General features: G+C 41.0%; 2 protein-coding genes across 2 annotated transcripts; one reads left to right on the forward strand and one right to left on the reverse strand.

Moving 5' to 3' along the window:
* Positions 1-271: 271 nt before the first annotated feature.
* Positions 272-12,188, reverse strand: kif15 (kinesin family member 15). The gene is made up of 35 exons (XM_086126565.1): positions 12,074-12,188; positions 11,814-11,844; positions 11,339-11,525; positions 11,180-11,256; positions 10,098-10,135; positions 9,930-10,021; positions 9,664-9,840; positions 9,373-9,582; positions 8,916-9,041; positions 8,371-8,493; positions 8,134-8,278; positions 7,956-8,047; positions 7,338-7,547; positions 7,072-7,249; positions 6,857-6,998; positions 6,292-6,433; positions 6,002-6,169; positions 5,803-5,931; positions 4,823-4,928; positions 4,586-4,751; positions 4,357-4,507; positions 4,164-4,249; positions 4,011-4,089; positions 3,351-3,437; positions 3,169-3,273; positions 2,464-2,586; positions 2,229-2,375; positions 2,042-2,134; positions 1,800-1,964; positions 1,251-1,345; positions 1,108-1,174; positions 997-1,034; positions 775-907; positions 544-675; positions 272-467 (listed from the first exon to the last, which is right to left on the reverse strand). The coding sequence occupies exons 1-35, from the start codon at positions 12,090-12,092 to the stop codon at positions 405-407; spliced, it is 4,122 nt and encodes a 1,373-aa protein (XP_085982691.1). The 5' UTR covers positions 12,093-12,188; the 3' UTR covers positions 272-404.
* A 676-nt stretch (positions 12,189-12,864) lies between these two features.
* tacc3 (transforming, acidic coiled-coil containing protein 3) lies at positions 12,865-21,851 on the forward strand. The gene is made up of 17 exons (XM_086128173.1): positions 12,865-12,967; positions 13,769-13,934; positions 14,023-14,150; positions 14,230-14,276; positions 15,666-16,698; positions 16,779-16,833; positions 17,213-17,348; positions 17,826-17,884; positions 17,988-18,121; positions 18,212-18,254; positions 18,583-18,708; positions 19,831-19,898; positions 19,972-20,015; positions 20,097-20,257; positions 20,332-20,438; positions 20,532-20,652; positions 21,033-21,851. Exons 2-17 carry the CDS (start codon positions 13,770-13,772, stop codon positions 21,096-21,098), a joined length of 2,493 nt encoding a protein of 830 aa, XP_085984299.1. The 5' UTR covers positions 12,865-12,967; position 13,769; the 3' UTR covers positions 21,099-21,851.
* The last annotated feature ends 642 nt before the right edge of the window (positions 21,852-22,493 follow it).

Here is a 22,493-nt window from a genome sequence, read left to right on the forward strand (position 1 = left end):
CACGTCGCAACATATTTAGCTGTTTGTTTGGAAACTTTAATTTAGAAGTTACTCGAAGGTTGAAGTGCACGCGTTTCTCTTTTTTTCTGTTGCAGTTAGAAAAAACACACGGCCCATTTGCTAGCTGCAAAGTCATGTTATTTTTCCACATTTCTGAAGTCAAACCACACACTTTTCACCAGCCGGTACTGTACATTAGCATAGATTATGATAATTTTAGGACTTGTGAAAAAGAAAGGGCAGTAACTCATTCATTTGCTCTAAAATAGTTTTGTTTTATTCTATTTTTCACTTGTAAACAAAAACATACAAAAATGATTTTTAAAAAAAAATAGTAATCACTTCAAGTGACTGTAAAGACACTTGACCCCTGAAAATTTTTACAGGGGCAAGTATAAAAAGCATCACAGCAAAGGTGCACTGTTGTCTTGCATAATGCTCATCTCTGATCGAAGCTTTTCATTTTCCTGAAAAATATACCCAAAATAAAACCCATTAATGTTAACATTCATATTTAACATTCCAGACACAAATGATACTCACCGCCTGCAGTCTAGTGTTGTCCTTCTTTAACTTGACCAAATATTCAATCCTCTGTTTGTGGTTCTTGTGCCCCACCAGTTTTCCATTCTCCTCAGACAGCTGAACATTCTGTTTACGGAGAAGCTCATTCTCCTGGAAGAGGAGTCACTTTCACTTATCAAAGCAATGTGCTAAATAATATTCATATCATTTTGAGCTAAATAAATACATAAATCACTGAGGGGCTCTGACCTTGACGAGTCTGTCCTCATCCTGAACCCTGTGGCTCAACTCTCTCAGTTCGAGACAGCGATTTCTCAGTTCTGTGGTCAGCTCCTGGACACAAGTCTGAGACTGCGCCAACATGGACTCCTGGGTCTGCATTCTAAGCAACAGATGGAATAAACTTGTTCAATCTTGAGCACATATCGAGGAGTCAATTAGTCATGTACATGTACACCGTTGAGGGCTTACTTTTTTTGAGTGTCCGACAGCCTTTGTATCACTTTTTCCTGTACAAGACAAACACAGCAACAGTGAAGACATCTAAAAACTTTCACATGAAGAAGAACAAAAAATGCAAACCTTCTCTTCTCGTTCCTCTTGCAGCTCCTTCAGAAGAGACTGTTTGATGCCTTCAATGAGCTCCTCACTGAAAGTTGGAAAATAAAATCATCATCATTCATGTCGCTCTGCCACTGTGTGCTGTATGGCTGATTCAACTCAACCTGTTTGTAGTTCCACCCTGGGGCTTTTTATTATAAAACTGGTCAAGCAAGCCCTGAATCTCCATGCGGACTACCTCTTTCTCAGTCAGCTGGGTCTGAGGGCAAAGAAAACACATTAGAATTCTTGCAGGCAAAACAAAAAAAAACAACAACTACATTAGTGCCTTGAGATACGAGTCTAATTTCTGAAGTGACCACTTTCATGCTGTTTCAAAAACTTGCACTCAAATCATCCTTCCCCACTGAAATAAATGAAAGTCCCATAATCCGTGAAATCTTTCACTCCAGCGTTTATCGCAGGGTTTACATTCCAAAAAGAACCCGCAATAGGTGAAATCCACGAAGTAGGAAACTTTTTTAAAAATATGATACATGATACTATATGTGTTGAGGCTATAAACTTCACCATTAACATTTTTACACATTTCTCTCTTGTTTAAACACACTCAAAGTTCAAACCTTTGCAAGAAGAATAAGTTTAAAGTACTGTATTATCAATGTGATAATGATTTGATTGTTGATTAATCATTACATCTCTACTGTACATACTTTGAGCCGTTGAATCTCCTCATTCTTGGCAGCTCTCTCAGCATTGAGCTCTGCCAAGAGAATCTCCATTGTCATCATGGAGGACCGGCGATTCTCCAGTTCCCTCTCCTGACTCTCGAGGACCTGGGTTAAGTCCCGGCTGAAGCTTCCTGGTGTGCAGGGGGTCTTGAACGAGCAGAAAATAATTACAACAAACTATTAAGCCATGTCCATGTAGAGAGCATTAAAGAAAGTACTGTTACCTTCGGTATTGCTTTAGGAGTGCAAGTCGACTCGACATTTTTGAGAGCTCCGTTTCTTATTGTTTTTTCCACAGCTTCGTGCTGCTGTTGGACCTGGGCCACACACAGTTTTGTTTGATGTGTATCTGAATTATGAAGTGAAATTTGATGGTTAGGATCAATGCCTGCCACCATGGGGATCAATTACCTTCTGCTGGAGATTCTGGATCACAATGTCCTTCTGAGTAGCTTGCTCTTGAGCAGCTTCGAGGAGGTTGTTGTGCTCATCTAAAACCTTTGTAAGTCTTTCAACCTCCTCGTTTGCGTAAATGAGCTCGTCCTGCAGTATTTCAACCTGACACACACACACACAAATGTTTTTTTTTTTTTTTTTTAATTATCTCTTACACGTGATGGCAGTGGTGTGAAATAGTCACACTAACCTCTATTTTGTTAGATGCACTACTCCTTTCCAGGGCTTCTTTTAGGTCTGTGATTTCAGCTTGCATCTTGGTGTTTTGCTGTTCGACGCCTTTTTGTTCCAAGCTGGCAGCATTGTACTTGGCCTGGAGGAGCAATATGAAGACGCGGTATATTAAATTTTGAGCATTGTGAGTTACGGAAGGGAAATCAAGGTTGTGTCAATACTCGTGTTCATTTCTTCCCCTCAATATTTAAAAATTCCACTTGCGTGGAATCAAACCAAAAATCTGTCTGCGAGCAAGGAATGCAGTGGCGTAACAATATAATGGTCAGGCTTGATTACGTCATACTAATTTTTTGGTTGAGGGGGATTGTTTTATAACAACTGTATGAGCTAAAAGTGTTTGTCAAATAAATGTCTCCAGTATTAGGACTTAAAAGCTGCGTAAGCCTAGATTAGTGATGGACTACATAAAAATCAGGTATACGTCGCCACCTTGGAAACAAAACTTGGGGAAATTTTGGTTGCAGTGCTCCAAAAAATGTTTTCAATAACTGTAAATTCAATGCAAACCACTTCTTGCTTCATATATGACAAACGCAATGGTACAGTAAGGTATCAAACCCGCCCCTTTTTAGCACAACCCATTAACTAGCTGTGACCAAAGCAATACTCTGACATAGTTGTAGACATGAAAGGTGAAATAGAGTACGGTTTCAAGTACAGTGATATCGCTGATGTCTCCTGACAGATGTGCAATGGTCTGCTCCTTGTGATTGAGCTCACTGCGGAGGTCTCGGGTTTGGTTGATCAGATCTAGGACGACATCCTGACAAAAAAAGAAAAGAGATTTAGACAGATGAGCTGGAAGCATGTAGAAAAGGACAATAATTCACTGGGGCCTACTTTGTCCTGTTCAACCTTCTGCTCCAGGCCTTTTATGGTTTCATTGGCAGTACAGAGATTTTGCTCTCGGTGATCAAGTTTGGAGACCTTTGAAATGAAAATGACACGGTCAAAGGCAATACAGTATACAAAGACAACTCAGAATCTAAATATCTTCAGCTAATTGCGCATCAAAATGGATGTTGCGTTTTGCCTTGTCTTTGGCTTTTTTGTGAACGCTTTTGTGGAACTTACGACATATGAAAGGTTGACAATACAGCATAATGAGCAGTCGGAGTGGTCAATTAAAACAAAATATCAATCATATTAAAAAAATAAGTACCGGTAAATGCAATACAAATTCCAGCAATAACCCTCAGTGCCACTAGGTGGCAGTGTTGTCTTGCAAACTCCCTGTTCACTCAAGCAGCTTTGAGTCGTTCTACTTCGAGTTTTATGACAAAATTACTCTTTGTACTATTATAACAGTTAATGACGGTAAAATATAACTTAAAACATTGTCTGCACAGTTCTGAATATATGATGCATTCAGTTGTGCCGGTAAAAAACTAATTTACATTATTTTCTGTTTTGGATAAAACTGTTTTAAAATTAGAACAACTTGGAAGAATTGGGGGTGGTGGGCGTTCTCGATACATCACAATACAGTCATGGGCTGACCTGCTGTTGGATTTGCACGGTCATGTCCAAGACTTGCTTGCTCAGCCGTGTGTTCTCCTCAGCCGTTTCACTAAGTTCTCTGAAAGTATACCAGAAAATATTTGAAGGTTTTTTCCAAATTATGTTCGAATCAAGATAACAGCTAGAACTCACTTCGATGTATTTTCTCTGCTCTCTCTTAACTGGTAGGTCAGGGTGCGAGTGTGCTCTTGCTCTGTTTCCAGAGAGTTGTTTAACTCCTATCGCAAAAAAACAACAACCAAACAAACAAACAAAAAAAAACATCTGTAACTTATATGACAGCTTCAGTCGGGAAGACATGGTTGCAGTTTACAAGTTCACTGACGGCAATCTGAGCTCGCAGTTGGCTGATCTCCTGCTGCCTGTCCTGCATCTGCTGTCTCGCATGATCCGCATCAAACTTTGCCTCGGCTTGCAGCTGGTCGAAAGAATCCTGCAGAGTGTGGTGCTGCTCCAGAAGCTGCTCCCATTCCAGCCTGACATGACAACATTGCTCTACCGGAGATTGTTGGGCAACAGTAATGGACAACACATCCACACAGATGGCTCCTTACTGGACTTTGTCAAGCTGGAGCTGTGTGGTGATCAGACTGCTGGAGAGCTGGCTCGCCTGTCTCTGCTGCTCACTTTGCTTGTCTCTGAGTTCCTCCTTCACGATGGCCAGTTCCTTGTCGGATGACTGCAGCACCAGACGCAGATCTCGGATCTCACTTTTTAATACTGAAAGTCGGAAAGCACACCTTCATTCACCATTTCGAAAATGTTTTGAAAACACTTGGCCGAAACGGCACCTTCTGCAGTGTCCTGTTCGCACTGATGTTTCTGTTGCAGGCTGTTGATCATCTCCTGTAATTTGAGATGATCTCTGTTCTTGTTAGTGCGCTCAGTTGAAAGTTGCTGCATCAGGACAAAAGTAAGCCAATATTAAAACTGATTGAAGTGACACAATTATGAATATTTACTCTCAAGTCGCACAATTGGGATGTGTTTTTGCAGCGGAAATGGATAAACACAAATGGAAACAGATATGAGGAAGATTAGACTGAGGCCTCTTCCAAATGTAGATCCGATATTTATTATGATTGTACAACATTTTGATTTCATTCAAAAACATTCAATTGCCTATTTTGTTTTCATGCTTACTAATATACCAAATATTCCATATGTTGTTTCAAAATAAAATTGGTTACATTCCATTGAAAAAAAGTAATTTACCAAAACATTTCAAAATAATATATTTTAGAGTTGTAATTGCAATACTGTCCTGTGAAACCACAACATTTTTGCTCGAGGTGATCATAATGTCCAAATCTGAGACAGGTCCATGCTGCTCTGTGTTGCTTATAGGTCAGTGCTTCTTCATTATTTTTTGTTACGCCCTCCAGAAAGAACAAAATATTTTGCCCCCCCCCAACTTTCCGCCACAACTATAAATCCTTTTCGTTTATAAAGTTACTGTAAGTACATCTCGGCAGAGGAACTAATACTCACTGTAATCGCGCGGTGCTTAATTCTAGTACGAAAAAAAAAAAAAAAACATATTCCCTGAGATCACACGGGCCCAAATGGCATCACAACGTGCCCCCCGATTTGAGAAGGATTGTTATAAGTACATGAAGTTTGAGTGTCTGCACATGTGTTTTATGAATGCAAAACAGCCATACTGGATATGTGTCTCTGCAGTATACAGGGAAATAGAACCAATAAAAATTGTAATCCAGCCAAATTGGATAAAAATCATGTTGTACCCAAAACTGAGGAAATGCCTCACCTCTTCCTTTTGCCCAGACTCCAGTGACATGACGTGGATCTGCTCCTCTAGTTTTGCAATTTGTTGCATCAGCTTGCTGTTCTTCAGTTCCTCCTCCCCCAGCTGGGCCCGAACCTGACTCGCTTGCTCCTGAGGAAACACAAAACAACGTGGTGAATTTCAAAATAACCATACTAGTCCACGCAACAATTTTGATTACCTGCACTTGACGCAGTTCTTCAGTCAGAGCCATCTCGGTTGTGTGTGAAGGGGATGGCTCGGCCAAAATGTCATTTGGATCGTTGATGCTGCTGTTCAAATGTTCTGGGCTGGACATTGGTACGAGACGGGAGCGCAGGTTGGATGCTTTGGTGGGTGTAGTGAGAATCTGGTGTTTGAAGAAGGCGATATATAAGAAAAATTATTGTGGCAGAAGAAAATACTACTGATGTACAGTATTCCCCTTTTTTTTTGTCTCCAATAAAATGACTTATAGGATCCACACCTCACCTTGAGAGTTTCAACATGAATTCTGTTCAATTCAGAGACTTCTTGCTTTTTGTAGGCATTTGTGGCTTCCAAAATGTTCTCCAAATGCCTGTTGGACTTGTCAAGGTATCGTTTGTCTGACTCTAACTGAGACATCTGCTTCCTGAGAAGAAAAAAAAACACGAATAAAAAAAGTCTACATTCATGTTTTTTTAAAGGATTGTCAAAATTAATAACAATAATTATTAAGGGTAACGTAATGAGTTTAAGATGATGCTAAATTGTTAGCCATCATATTTTGAGGAATATTTAGGGTTATAGGGACTATGAATATAAGCCATTGCAAAACAATTGGGGGGATGGGGTCGAGGAGTACGGTGAGGAGCGGTGGCATTAATTACTTGCACGTTTTTATTATTTGCTGCACGCCTCAGTCCCGACATCCACTAAATAACGATTAATGTTGATGAATTAATGTTCACAACGGTTTCTGTCCTATGTGAAGGCATTATTCACAAGACGCTTAGCTTTTATCATCATAGACACAGGGAGTGCTTTAGTTTGTATAATAAAATTTACATCTTACTTAGTGATTTCCTTGTACTCCTCAAAGGCCTGTAGAACTGCTGTAAGGTCTGACTGTTTTTGAAGCAGCTGAGCTTTCAGCTTCTCTACTGCGGGTGTACCAAGAGCATCCGTCGCCGAGGAGGTTGAAGCACCGGCTGGAGCTGTGACACGGTGAGAGATTTTTCACAAACGCTGAAAATAGGCTCTGATCTATATTTTATGTTTACAACTTACTTTCCATGTTCCTCTCTACCTCCATGGCCCTCTGGAAATCTTCTTCAAGCTCTTGTGCAACTTGTGCTTCATCCTCTTTGGCTTTCTTCACTGACTCAAGAGAACAGAGCTGACGATTCTCCTCTCTGAGGCTGTAGTTCTCTGCTGCATAGCGAGTCATCTTGGGGTGATGTTCAATCTTGAGGGCAAACGTACAGAAGGATGTAGTGTGGGTAGATGTGACTATGGAGTGGAATGCACTAGTTAAGTTCGAGATAAGGTTCTACCTGGTATCGTAAAATACTAATCTCTTCTTTTAGCTGGTCAATGAGAGCCTGCGACTCCACGTCCGCAACTGGGCCACATTCTGCCTTGAGTTTTTTCTCCAGGCGACTAATATGATCCTCTCGGAATTTGATGATCAGGCGACTGGAGTGGATGAACTTGTCCTTCTGAGTCCAGGCCTCCTCCAGCTGAGATGCCTTCTTAAGCAGAACCTGTATGCACAGTCACACAAACACAGTAAACTTCCCCCCCATCGCAGGTTCCAGGTTTGCGGTTCTGATATTGCATATTTTTCACAGAGGTTTTTTTTTTTTTTTTTTAAACAAAAAGTATAGACCAATGTAATTTTTCATTGCAGACACTGTGGGCAGTTTTGTTGACTCTTTGGTGGCTTAAAAATTGTTTTCTAGGACAAAGTCCCCAAACTCTCTCAAAACAATAAAGAGCACCAACGTTTCATACATCCCCACCTTTGTCCAAAACCTCACCCATATGTGATGCGTGTGTAACCCCTTCACAAAGCTTGATGAAAATTGGTTGTGTTGATTGTGTAAACCTACCCCAGTCAGAACAGTATCCCTTAAACAACATGAAAAAAAAGAAGAGAAAATGTGCAATACCTTCTTCTCTTCCTCTCGTTTCTTCCACAAACGAACAGCAGCCATAAACTTGGTTTTGTACAAGGAGCCATGTTTAGCATCCACGAAGAGCTCTGGTGAGACAAGAACATTTAATATTTTGACACAATCGCCACAAAATTATGAATTGCATTGTGCACAAATGTGCCATGAGTATTACTTGAGTTGAGTTGTCCTCCAGGTGCTACAACTTTCCCATAATCCACTTGCTGAGATGAGAGAACCTGCATAAGCTGCTCCTTCAGCTTCTTCACCTCAGCCTGCAGCTGTCTTACATTTCCTTGGGTGTCCTCGTTGACAATGGCCTGTAAAAATCATAACAATATACTACAAAGTGCTAAAAAGTAATTGTAAAATAACCCGACAACATGGTCTTTATTTTTAATAACAGCCATACCTTGTTCTTGATCAGCTTTGCTCTCTGGGCAAATTGTAACGTTGATAATGTTTCTCCAAAACATTTTGATCCAGGGTGAACATTGGCTATGATGTAAGTCTTTGCATTTCCTCCAAGAGAGTCCTGAAATGTCAGAAAGTTTTGAATGCTATGTCATGTCAAGATGATGAGAGCTCAGATACAGTATACAACATTTTACATGTTAGAGATGGCATGTAATGTCTGTGCAAGTAGAACTAAACATGAGGTCACATGGTACGAGAAGGCACACTTAGTTATTGGTTTGCTTTGTTTTTAGGGCCTAAAAATGTATTCTATACAAACATTTGCCGTAATTATGACTTTACCACGATGTGAGTGTAGCTTAGTGACAGTCTGCAGCCCATTTTAATTTATGTACAAATTTGGATGATGTCAGCGCCGAAGGAAATGAATTTTGTCATAAACCAAAGACCCATTGTACATATTTCCATACATCTTCCCATTTTTGAAAACACGCAGCTACAATAATTGTTCCTAAACTGTATTTTGCTTAAGCGACTCACTCGCAACAGGAAGGTTAATTTGGAGTCTCGATAGCAAATGTGGCGGTTCTTCCCATTGGACACATCGACCAAAGCCATGATCACCTGACCAAGGCACATGAGGGAGCGATTGATGCTGCTGGCCTCCTGTAATCGAAGCGGACCACAAAATAGCATTCGGTTAAGATAGCAGCCCCCTATCACAGAGACGTGGACCGCTGCCGGCCCGTAGGCCATTTGATACAGCAATGTACATCAAAGTCTGAAAATGTTTTTCATTTGAAACCATCAGTTGAACCAGTATTATGTTGGTAAAACGTTTTCTTTAATCATTAACCAGGATAATAATTTAATAAATCATAATGGGTAAAAAAAATATTTTTCTGTGAACTTCAATGACATTTTTTTAATCCAATTAAACGAATCAGGGGGATAATTGTTCAACTAATCAATTGTAGCAACAAACAAGAATTGTCACCTTGAGCCTGGAGCCTTCAGTGTGTGTGTCTTTCTGCCTCTCTGAGCCAGCCAGGTCAACAAGGTTCAGCTGAGACATTCGAATGTTCACCACCTCATTGATGGATTCCTTGGACTCCAGAGTCATGGTGAACACAGCATGAGACCTGGAAGACTCGCGGTTCATGGAAGTGGAGGCCACTCTGCGATTACGCCAGCCATGAGACAACACCTACAAGTCACATTTCATAATAACCTAACACACAAAACAGGCAATTATGAGGTTCATTTTCCTCTGATTACAAATTCCTACCTGGTATGCTTCAGCAGCAGAGCTGACAAACCTCTCCAGCGCCCCCTCCACAAACACACCCTTCTTGATGTTCTCTCTGACAAAGAGGCTGGCGGAGGCCGTGTCCAGGAGGTCAAAGATTTGTTCATTGTAAATCTCGATGAATGAACATTTACAGAGAAAACTTTTGGACTGAGACTGAAAGGGAAAATGATCGAAGAAACATGTAACAAGCCACGGTCTGGACTTTCTGTTTATGGTGATGAAATGGCGCCGCTCAACCTTACCATTTCTCTGTCGATGAGAAAGAACAGGTACTCAAAACTGCGAGGAATAACACCCCGCAATTCATCTGTAAAGTTGTCCAACTCAGAGGGCCCTAGTAGTGGAATATACTGGCTTTATTACCATGTGTACAACACCAACAGTACACTGAATTGAACCTGAATTCTCACCGAGCATTGTGAACGTTTTTCCTGATCCTGTTTGCCCGCTGCAGAAGAAATAGAATAGCTAATGAGCAAACTAGGCCAAACAATTGGGACTCTCTGGAGTGTCAGCCATAATGTACTTCATGCTTAGTTATCTGCCTATTTCTGAAAATGTGCCAGTGAGCGAACCCTTTGGCTCTATTCACATAATTGCCCGTGACCTGATCATCGAAGCTGTGCAAAGACCTAGAACCACTTTCAAGTGGCAACCGGACTACATTGTCTGAAATACGATCATGCAGTGCCACTAACATACAGAAACATCACATCCCCCAAGGATCTAACACCAGTGCTATCATAGGAGGTACAGATTGGCATTAGCTAACAGTGTTAGATATGTCATACTCCTTTTTTCCCTCCAGGATGGCGCCCGATTAAGCAGTCGTCGGCAAGTGCTCTTCAAGAGCCTTGCTTTTGTTGTTGTTCTTTTTTGTTTTTGTGTTTTGTTTTGTCACATCGTGTTGTTTGTTACATCGATACCGACGATGAGAAGAAAGGAGCATCAGCGCGAAGCGCAGATGCGTATGTGGAACTGGGATTCGCAGTGTATGCAGAAAAAGTGGGTAAGATTGAATGACTGTCTGTGTTTTATGTGTTATGTGGTATTATTTTGGCAACTGTTCTGATGATGGCAGCGTGGGTACCCGCAGCGGCTCCTCTCTCTCCTGTGGTTGAGAGGAAAGAAATTTCATCTGTGCTGTATGTTGCACATAGAGCACATTTGACAATAAAGTTGACTTGACTTGAACAGTGAAGTTGTTGAGTTAGTGGGTTGTTTGAGTTTAATGATTATGTGTCCCTGCGCTCAATATGGGAAGGAAATCCACTTTAATGGGGCTAATATGCGTTCATATTAGCCAATATATGTAGTTTGAAGCGTGCAGGATTTTTTTTCTCCATCCCTCGGGTATTTTTGACAAAAGAATGTGACAGACATCTTTCTAAGACACATGTGCACTGTTTTAAAAAGAAAAAAAAGTGTCCTTTAAACACATCAGCGATGAATCACAGTGTAATCTGTCCTTTTGACAATTTCATCAACTTACTAGGCAAAAATGGTTCCATTGTATCCATTCATACATGACTCCACAATATTCTTGGCCACGCTGGAGAAAACAGAGTCCTGTTGAAGAATATCGTGCAAGGTTTACTACACAAAGACAGTCCAGTATGGGAACAGTAACATCACAAAAATTCCCCCAAACCTGTGACGTGTCCATGTCAGCAACATGGTCATAGGTGAAGGTTCGCGGTTCCGGTTTGGCAAGCAGACGTATGGTGTTTGGTGAGGTGACTTTGAGACACAAGATCTGATCTCCATCTGTGGTTAGTCCGCTGCCCTTGGTCAGAGGTCGTACTCGGACGAAAACTTTGATGGAATCGCTGTCACCACTGGAAGACCACAATGTAACATTCGTTGTAGTTGCCTTTTGTGTGATGTTTTTTTTTTTTTTGGTAAATATGTGTTTTTCTTGTGCTTATATTGGTGTAACTGTACTGTATATTTACATCCTGACATTTGCTTTAAACTGTGTAACCTCGTTGTCGATGCGTGGACGTGAAATTTGTAAATAATAATGACCATTATATGTTTTTATGGCTATCGGTGTGGTTGACAATATGTTTGATTTGACTGTGACAGGGCTATGGTTTAGTGCCGCGTCTCGTGCCATTCGTTACCTGCTAGCGAACTGGTTGGAATCTCCACCTCCTGGAAATGAAGCACATGAATTTATTGTGTATAACGTTCACGATCAAACTTAACGAGTTACATGCATTTGACATTATTAAGTAATCTTTACGACGACACACAGAAGTGACAATTCACGTGCCAGAAAAACTCTATTCCTAAAATCGTAGTGGCATTTAAGTAACGTCAGTCGCTTAACTGGCACCGTCCATTCAGTCCATCCTAACTTTAAGGAGTTAATATGCATTACCTTTTCCGAATAAATTCATTGTTGACGGGCTAAAATAATTCGATGTTATGTGGAAAAGTCCAAATTCGTCATAGTTTGTTGGACTGAAACGGGTCCGACTTTGTTTACAAGCAAATTTGGCGGGCAGCTCGCCTGTTCGTCCTGCTGTTTTTCTTCGTTGATAATTTAGCGGCAGCTGGTCTCGGTATCTTTGCGTACTGCCACCCTCTGGAGGGGCTTCGTAGGATTGTACTCAGTGGCCAAATTGGATTTTTAAAATTTATAACTGGTACATTCGAAATTGGTGAGGTTTAATAATAAAATAATAATTAAGAAAAAAGTTCGAATGTCAATTTAAAAATATGTGAAATAGCTTATTTTAATGATAGCATAATAAAGTCCTCGTGTTTTATTGTTTGGTATTCCTATCATATAAATCTATAATCCAAGTCATAACAATTAACCTCTTCTTTAATTAAATAAAGCGAAAACTAAACAATGAACATGTAAATGAATTTATCGTAAAGAGAATACTGTATAATAAAAATCCGCATTTTAAAAAAGTCATTCTGTAACAAACTACAATTGTTAATTGTACAAAGTATACAAAGAATCAATGAACCAATTTTCAATACATTAAATTTTTTAAATTATATACCCTGGTCTGAACTATGAATAATTTGGACATTGTTACACAGTATTTCATGGGGTACAGTCGTAGATGTGTCATTTCCGGGTTTCACGTGATTGGCTCCTTCGAATGTTCCAAAGGACCGTACTGGTCCATTCCAAGGCGTTTAAAATCCAAACCGTCTTCTCTCACCGGGAACGCGAACGGTTTACGAAAGCATTCTTGTCTTTTTACATTCTGGATTTTCCTTTTGGGGGTTTGATCCGAGGTGCCTACCAGAACAGGTTTGTGAGTTATTGTTTTTATTAACTAATTACTGTTTGGTATCATTGTTTGGCTAATTTATCGGGCCAGTTTAACGAAAGTTATCTACCATTATGACTGTTCCGTACCGTTATTCTAAAATGTGTGCACAAACGAACGTGAGCGTTAAAAGGTTCAAGGATCACATAAATTAGCTTTTTGACGTTTGAATCTCTTTTAATGTACAATCGAGCATTCGGCTTTTCCTTGCGTTTCATCGTGCGTCGACTGCAATAAATTGAAACGACATGGGTGTCCAAATTTCGTAGTGTGACAAAGACGTATATTTCGGTCTCAAATGATGACCAAATGACGTTGTTTTGTTTTGTCGGTGACAATGCTGTGTGAAAATTCGACAGGGTTCAACTCGCGAGAATGTCACGTGATGTACAATTTCTTAAGGGCGTCTTTTTCTAGTGCATATAATAATATTGGCCACATAGGGTCGGGCTGCTCAAATCAAATTTTTAAGTACTGTATACAATTTTAAACGCAGTGATAATGTGCACACGAAAACGTGTTATTTTGGGCCCCCATTCTTGTGCCAATCGTCAAATTTTTAGCCCTTTCTCTGTGCCATTTTATTCAGAAAAGTGGAGTTCAGACAACAAAATCTCAACTTCGCTAGCAGAACCTTTGGCTTTCACTCATCCTCATTTTGGTACCACCTTTGACATTTTTCTTATCAACTGGGTACAGCTTTACCAAAGACCCCCTCCCCTCGGTTTGTTTTTGAGGGCTGCCAGTGAGTTGTGGATAACCGTGTTCCTCTGTGTACACAGGATGAGCTCTGTTGAGGTGAATGATGAGAACCGCGGCGTCTGCCCCAGAGGAAAGCACAGCAGCACAAGTGGGGACATTTTCGAGCTAGACCAGCCGACTGGGAGGCCGTCCATCCTGCGGCAGACGGAGAACCTCCCCAACAAGACAATGCCGAAGGACGTGAAGGTACCCAATCACCCCATCACAATCTCTTCTCTTTGGTTTTTTTTTCTTCTACTTTCTACTTATCACTAAACCTTTGTTTGCTGTTTAGGTTTGTTTCCAGACGCCGCGAAGGGATCCAGTTACTAAAAGGATTCTATCTCCTGCAAAGTTGCTTAAAATGACAAGTGTGGATAAGTGCACAAAAGCTATGGAGTCCCTGAATTTGAACATGACAAAGTATGTGCAGTCACTTGGTTGCAATGCGTCTATGGCGTAATGAACCATTTAAAAGAAAAAAATGTCCTCTTCCTTACAGCACTATGCCACAAGAGACGTCAGAGCAACAAGATGGTCCCGCACAAGGTAGTCTTTCTCAACTCAACTGTATTTATAGAGCACTTTCAAACAGCCATCGCTGCATACAAAGTGCTGTACATGGAGCAATTTAACATATACAATAAACCGTAAAACAGAGCGCTTTTCGAATACTATCCTGTTTTAGTTGGTTAAGAAGTCAACTATTTGCAGTTTTGTTGTATTCAAGTCAAGTACAACTTTATTGTCAAATGTGCTGTACAACACAGATGAAATTTCTTCCCTCTCACAACATACAACAAGAGGAGCCGCTGCGGATGCCCGCAGCGCCATCAAAAGAAAAGTTAACATAAAATGACAAAATAATACAAGAAAACACATTGGACACAGACAATCGTGCAATCTTAACCACTTGCCTGCATACACTTTGTTGTCTGAAGCAGTTATAGATGATAGAGGAGCGAATCGAAGTATCCTTTTCACCAGTGGCAATGTGCACACGTCTGCTGCAAGCTAAGCTTGAAAGCAAAAAGAAGCTGTAGCATCCATTCACGAAAAAGAGGTTGGCTCTCTTCTCCTGTCCCATGTAAATCCGCTACAATTCCAAGCCGCGACTCCCAGTTCCACATCCGCATTGGCGCTGACGCTCCTTTCTTCTCGTCGTCGGCTCCTCAAGCCATGCATCCATCCAGCCGCAGACTGTCCATCAGCACCAACCTTTCCGCTGAACAAAGCCTGGCTGTGAAAATGCTGCCTACTTCAGGCGCAAGACACAAGCGCCCCGGAACTGTCCGGCAGCGACAGTCAAATGGTGCCGACATTCCCCCCGATCAAAATCAGTGCCGGTTCACGCGTGTCGCCAAGAAGGCGCAACCACCAAGCACAGATTCTTCTTCTTTGACGAATGTTGTGGCCAAAAATGCTGAAAACAATCCACATCAGGTCCACATGACGTAACAACATACAGTGTGACAAAAACAATGTATGTATTTAACCCCTCTCAGATGCCCCCAAAGCCCTGTCTAGTGGAAAAGTGGTCTTGTTATTCTTTAAAAATTATCATTTTTAGCCTTTTTTTTTTTTTTGGGTCATCTTCTCAAGCGAACTATCTGGCTCTCACTTGTTCTCATTTTGGACAAACTTACAAATGTTTCTTATCAAATGGGTGCAGCTTTAGTGATAGCACCCTGCCTAATTTGAGCACTAGTCCTACTTTTCTAGCCGATAGGGCTTCGGAGCTCTATTGCGGAAACTTATGTTAAAGTTTCACATCTTGAGTGATGCCCTGCGGTGGTCACAATTTTTGATTTAATTTGGGTGTTCACTGAGCTGAAGTTTTTTTGGGGGGGGGGATTTTTTTTTTTCCAAAATAGTTTGGTTGATTTCCAAATACAAAAGCAGATCATAAAGAGGATAATTTTCTTTATTTTGCCACAGAACTCTCTTCCTATCCTGATGATGAAATGCCGATCCAAAGCAAAGGAGGTTATCAGTTGGACTTTGACAATCTGGACAACATAAACCCTTTTGAGGGGTCTAATAAGATGGTTCTCTCTCCCCCGAGGCCTGTGGTTGAGAGCCCTTCTCCCAAACAACCAGACAGTCAGTGTGAGGAGCCCACCAACAAGTCGGATTTGGCATTGGATGAGACTCTTCCGTTCACCCGCTCTGTGGAGAACTCCCTCGTCAACGTCTCCGCCGAGGTCAGCTCTGCAGACAGCAGCGTGGTCACAGTGCTGAAGGTTCCAACCGTGGAGCAAGAGTCGTGCAGCGCAACGCCTGACCATGTCCCCGCTGAGACGCCCACCAGAGGCGACGAAAACAAACCCTCGCGGGATTTTGGCGAAGATGCGCCCCTTTTGGCAAAAGGAACTTACAACTTTGATTTTGACAGTTGTGACATGGTGGATCCATTTATAACCGGGGGCTCCAAAATCCAGAATTCCCCTGTCCTGTCGAGGAAGGCACCAGATAGTAACACCCCCGCAGAGGAAGCCCCGATCAAGCCTACAGATGAAGAGGTGCTCCAGGGGGTCCCTGTACAAGTTGACGTCAACCTCATCGCCACCGTGGCCCCTACTCCATTGTGCGCTCAAGGGGTTGATTCGGAGACCCCGTTGGCGGCCCCGCCCACCGAGGCAGGTCCGATCAAGCTGGAGTTCAACTTCGATGGTGGCGCGGTCAAACAGAAACCCCCGCCCAAGAGGTTTGGCAGAAAACCACCTGGCCACAAGCCCAAAGAGGGAAAGTCTTTGTCCGACACCAAGGCGCCGGCAAGCGAACAAAACAAGTCATCGGCCAGTGATGATGCAGATGCGAGTGCCCCCAAAGCCTTGTACTCTTTTGACTTTGAAAAGTTGGATGACCCCAACTTTAACCCCTTTGGCACAGAGTCCAACATCAGCAACTCTCCCAAGAGCAGTCTGCACACCAGCCCCGAGCACAACTCTACACACGAGACACCTGCTCAGTATGCCAACACCGAAAGGAATCTCCCTTGGTGTTTTGTCATGCGGTTGACCTTGAAATATGCGTCTTTGTCGTTTGTAGGGCCAATGAAAGCGCGTCCACGGTGGAAGCCACCGCTGAAGTGCTACAAGAGCAGGTACCATGAACCATTGCCTACTTGTGGTTTGCTTTTACAAATGAATATTTGATTAGCTACTGTCGCGTAGTGACGAGATCTCTCCTGACGCAAGAAGTCACATTGTGTCTTGGTTCCTATCGACTGTGAATAGCAGGGATTTATTGTAATCGCAACAATCAACATTTTTTTATGGCTAAGAATCTTTAAAAAAAAATACACACACAAAGGATTTTTGTCTCTGCTAGTTTGAGGTATTAAAAAAAAAACTGAATTTGAATCGTTTGGGAAATGGTTCTCTTCCATAGTTTAGTGGGAGCTACAGTCCACAAGCCAGTCATATGAAGGACGGTACTGTGTTATTTCTTCTTTAATTACATTTTCTTTCTTTGACTCGCAGAAAGTTGAGGAGTCTGCTTGTGTCGATGAGCAGGGTTCTCCCCCCAAAGCTGAGAAGGCTGCAGACAATTTAGCCAAACAACAACCGCAGACTAGCCTGTCAAACTTCACTGAAGTGTTTGTGCCTGGCACTGAGTGTAAGTAGATTTTTCTATAATGGTCAGATTGTTTTATCATCTTTTGTTTCAACTTGGTACTGTATGTAGCTACTTTCCATTGAGCTTTTTTTTTTTTTTTTTTAAATTACATTATTTTTACCATGATTTGAAATTCATTGGGATGATTGAGTAAGGAGGGCCCCACTTAAGAAGATATATCCTGTATATATAATATTCTGAGAAAATAATTGAAATTCAAGAACAAAAATGCTAGAAGTGATGAAATTATATGGAAGGAGTTCTTTCTCAAGTTTGGACAAATCAGCTTTTGGTGTCTCATTGTGTGTTTGTGTATGTGTGTGCAGGAATTTTGTTACTTTGATTCTTTTTTTTGGGGGGGGGGGGGATCACATCCACCTCCTGTCAAGTTTACTTTCATTCTATTTTCACATTGGTCTTACGAAAACTTTTTTCTAGTTCAAGCTAGCTCATTTATTTGTTTTAATTTCTCCTTAGTCATGTCCAACAACTTTGAAGGGCAAATCGACTACCTTGAACAGTTTGGCTCGAGCAATGTGAGTGGTTTAGTATTTCTCTGAGCAATAATACACAATCTCAAACGTTTTATTTGTTTGAATATTGGACTTTTTTTAATTTTATTTTTTTAAATGCAATAAGTTCAAGGAGTCTGCATTGCGCAAACAGTCCTTGTACCTCAAGTTCGACCCCCTGCTGAGGGAGAGCCCGAGAAAGTGTGGAGGAGGTCCTGGGTTTCCACCACAGGGTCCTTGCACGACTTCTCTCGTTTCACGGTATGAATGTTGGCATGCACCTCCCGGACGGCAAATAATAATGTCATGTTTTAAAATCTCAATGGTGGCATTTTGTTCTGTCCGATTTAGGTTTGAAACTCTACCAATGGCTGAAGACTCTACCGCAGCTCCTGTGAGTCACCGTTTGTTTAGTCCATCCACTGACTGTTACCAATTGTTGGTTGTACTGGAATAAGGGTTGGCACAAACATCTGATAATGAAACATAGATAGTTGCCCCCACTTTGGGGGGTGGCGTCTTGGGGGCAGCCACTGGAGGGCTTCTGATACCAAGCCAATGGTGGCAGCAACTCGAAGAAGCGCGGGAAAATGTTTTTGTAATGCTGACGAACGTGGGTTGAGAACATTTAAAAAAGATGGATTCTTTCCTTTTCCATTGGGAAGTGGTGATTGGGGACATGAAATCAAATGCTTACCGTGTTTTGTTGACCTGTCTTGCAGACTCCCCAAATACTCGAGAGCCTCACCCCAGCTTTCTCGCAGCCTGCAAACACAGAAGACATCATTGACGTGCTCAAGTACAGTCAGAAAGACATGGATGCAGCCATTGCCAAAATCCAGGCTGAGGTATGACCTGCACTTTTAAAAATTTTTTTTAACCAAACTAAAACCAATAACCGAAAGGCGCATCACCATCTTTTACCAATCATAATCGAGGTTTTCTTATCTTTTTCCTGTCTCGAATTGAGGCAGAGGTGGTACCATCCTGACCGTGCGCCACGGCACATGTGTTCTATAAATTCAACGGACTAACTTTCTTTTACAAGAAACATACTATAAGAGTTCCAATAAGAACAGGACTATTCTCATGTTAAAGCATTCATTCATTAAAACTTGCATAGAACAATGATGGGCTCATAGCATGTGTGGTGGGGCCACTTTTGTTTGAGACAACCATAGACTATTTGAAGCAGCCTTCAAGTCTACTGTGGCCCATGTCCACCTGTGAAAAGGCATGCTGCAGTGTCTTCCTGAAAAAAATAAAAATAAATAATTAACCCTGGAGAACCCAAGAACCCTTTTCTTCTTTGGATAATGATGACTTATACATTAAATGACTCCTCTATGTTTAGTGAACACCAAATTAAATGTTTTTTCAAAAATTTAACGCTTTAATCCTAATTTACGATTATGGCCAAATTTGACCCTTTGGGATTTAAGGTAGCACTTGAGTAGCAGAATTTATAGGGGCCAAATTTGACCGCGTGGGTTCTCCAGGGTGGTAAACTATATTATTTTAGTTTGTGTAACTTTATTAGTTGAGTGTGTTTAAGTCTCATCTTTACTGTACTTTTCTTTTTCTTCTGCGGCTTTGTGAATGGCTGTCACCTCATGTCTTTTTAACGTGTCCAGCCTGTAGTTGATTAATGGCTGTCTCACAAGGAAGGCAGCAAATTGCCTGTTGTGTTGGCGCGCAGTACTTTTGTCATAAATAACAGTGTATGCCCGAGTCAGTAAATTGCTTGTCTAAGCAAGTGGCTGGTATGTTTTTGAGACGATATGAAAAAAAAGAGGAATAGAATATGTTTCAATCACGTATATGTTGGCTTTGTGTTGTTCTGCTCCTAATTGGAAACAGATTTATGTCGTCTGTACGACGACGCCAGCAATAAAATGTGTATGAATGTGTATATTTTAGTACCCAGCAAGAGTGCTGTTGTCAGTGTAGTAAATTGTCTTTTTCTACAGGCCAAGACAAAAGAGGACCAACTGTGCGCAAAGTACAACCAGTTACAAGGCGATGGTCAAGAAATGAGGTGGGGGGGGGCATCTTTTTCATGACATAGCGCCGTTTATAAATATAAGATGACATTTCCCCTTTTCCAACAGGAAAATAATTGCAGAATTTGAGCTCCTCATTGCAAAAATGATGGGTGAGTTTGTGAGTTTTAAAATAAATTGCCATGTTATCAAGCATAGTCGCTAATATGTAAGACTCTACGGCTGTTGTTCAGCGGACCAAGAGAAGGAGCGCGAGGGTTCGCTGGCCAAGCTGAACGAGGTCCTGCTGGAGAAGGAGCAGGTCTCCAGTGACCTCAACGCCATGGAAAGATCACTCTCGGACCTTTTTAGACGACTGGAGAAGTACAAGGAAATCATCGAGGGTTACAAAAAGGTCCGAACCGCTTCCTTGGTTGAATAACATTCACAGCGTTGGTGCAATGTGACCGATTGCATTTCCCCTTGCAGAATGAGGAAACCCTAAAGGCTTGTGCTCAGGACTACCTGGAGAGGATCAAGAAGGACGAGAAGCGCTACCAGACCCTTAAAGCCCACGCAGAGGAAAAAATTAGCCAGTAAAAAACCAAAAACAAACAAACGCTTGTGTAGTTAGAGTAAATCTACATGAAGCTTTCCTCGCTCACCTCAACGCTTGTCCTGTCCAATAGGGCCAACGAGGAAATCGCTGAGGTGCGCTCCAAGAACAAGGCAGAGATGTCGGCGCTGCAAGTCCAGCTGCGGCGCGAGCAGATGAAGGTGCACTCGCTGGAGAAGAACCTGGACCAGAAGGTGAATGCACTTGAACACATTTGAATAAAATATACAGTCTGGGCCAAATGCGTTGATTACTTTTTTACTTATTTACAATTCCAAATATTCAATTCAATGTCCTCCAACATTGAAGCATCCCTCCATCTTTACGTTTATTAATAATTAATATTCCTTAATATGAAGACAATGATCATGTTGTTGATTTCTCACATAGATTGAACATGGTAGGAAATGCAATATCAATATGCACCTTTTATCTCTAAACATCTCTGCAAGTGTTGATTTTCAAATGATCACTTCTACAACATTCCAAGGAAATCACAATGTCCGATCACTGATGAGCTATTTTTAGAACTTCCTTGCAAGTGACTCAAAAATGCTTCTATTTATTGTCATAGGTGAAGGAGGCTGAAGAGCTGACCAAACTCTGTGATGAGCTCATCAGCAACGTCCAGAAGGGTTGAGTGACTTGCACTTGTACATATTTCGTTGTCTGTCCCCTTTTGGTCTCATCACTTTCATTCTGTTGTTTCGGTACAATTTGTTCTTTTGTCAATGTTTTTACAATACTTTAAAATAGTAATAAAGACGATTAACTTGTACAATGTGTGCTAATTTTTGTGAACCCAGAAGAAATTATAGTACAAGACAGAAAATCTGTGTTCTTCATGCATGAGGCTTAATTTAACGACAGCACAACATTATTGAAATGTAATAATAGAAAAAGATATTCCTCACCCGCTGCACTTTTGACCTTTATTTTTTTGTTTGTTTGTATTGCTGACCAGTGGGCTGCAAATGGCCGCCACAGTGTAAAATGTTTTTGCAATATACTGCATTAGAGATGCACTGGCACTTTGTCTCAGGCAAAATCAGGTGTGCCAAGGGAAATTATGTAATTCCTCAAACTGTATTTTTGTTCATCAAACTGCCTTCAACTTGTGGCAGAAGGTACAAGACACATGTACATTCCACTTTTTTCTGACATTTTGCTCGGTGGTGTGCTGTGATAGTTTTCTCAAAAGCAAAATGGGCCTTCGCTTTGATTGGGGGAAACACTGAGGAGTGTGAGAGAAATGTGTGTCGTTGTGTTTGTATTTTTCTTAAAACCTTTTGAAAAGTTTTAACAAAAATTCGATTTGAAAAACTTGTATTTTCTCTAGATTACGAATGAGTGGGAAAAAATGCTGTAATGTTAATAAAATAATGCAATTCAACAGTAAGGGATGTGCCTCTCTCCATTAAAAGATGATTCGATGTGTCCTGTATATCCGATGGCTAGATGGAGTATGATCCGACTCCAGAAGGATCATTTTTAAGTGGCAAGATTTGGTTTGAGTCAGCGGGATTACGAGTGAATTTGATTTGGTACGGCGGTAGCTTTTGTCAAGAGTATTAAAAAGTAACATGTAAAAGCTCGCCAAAGCGCAAAATCTTCCAGTTGCTTAAATCTAAAGGCCAAATTAGCAACATCAAACTAATAAAAGGCAATTTGGTGTGTATCTCAAGTAGATCAGGTAGGATATGACCCCTTATTTTACGCAACATAGTTGATTGCTTTTTTTATCGATCACAAAGATGACTTACATTAAATTCAGTTACATAGTTTATTGCTTTATTTATAGATCACAAAGATGACTTACATTAAATTCAAACTGCATTTATTTCAGTTAATGTAATTCAAATTAAACAAATACACTAAATTGTCTTGCTTTTATGGACATAAATTAAAAGTTAATTTAATATAATTCCGTATTTTTTATCCCGTAAAGAATATGATTAACAATGAAAAGCAACCGAACCGTAATTTCAATAGAAAAATACGAGGTTGGTCTAATATTTACAGACATGATGAACAC

Source organism: Hippocampus guttulatus, chromosome 13 (genome assembly GCF_054856545.1).
Source record: "Hippocampus guttulatus isolate MCC_2025c chromosome 13, RoL_Hgut_1.0, whole genome shotgun sequence".
NCBI lineage: Eukaryota > Metazoa > Chordata > Actinopteri > Syngnathiformes > Syngnathidae > Hippocampus > Hippocampus guttulatus.

Excerpts from the sequence above, each read along its gene's own strand:
- kif15 (XM_086126565.1), bottom strand. Across the intron at positions 10,136-11,179 it reads AATGGAACCATTTTTGCCTA|CGGGCAAACAGGATCAGGAA; the intron begins GTAAGTTGATGA and ends TTTCTTCTGCAG. Across the intron at positions 6,170-6,291 it reads TTCATGTTGAAACTCTCAAG|ATTCTCACTACACCCACCAA; the intron begins GTGAGGTGTGGA and ends TTCAAACACCAG.
- tacc3 (XM_086128173.1), top strand. The coding sequence starts at position 13,770 with ATGAGCTCTGTTGAGGTGAATGATGAGAACCGCGGCGTCTGCCCCAGA. Across the intron at positions 13,935-14,022 it reads CAATGCCGAAGGACGTGAAG|GTTTGTTTCCAGACGCCGCG; the intron begins GTACCCAATCAC and ends TTTGCTGTTTAG. Across the intron at positions 18,255-18,582 it reads AAGACTCTACCGCAGCTCCT|ACTCCCCAAATACTCGAGAG; the intron begins GTGAGTCACCGT and ends CCTGTCTTGCAG.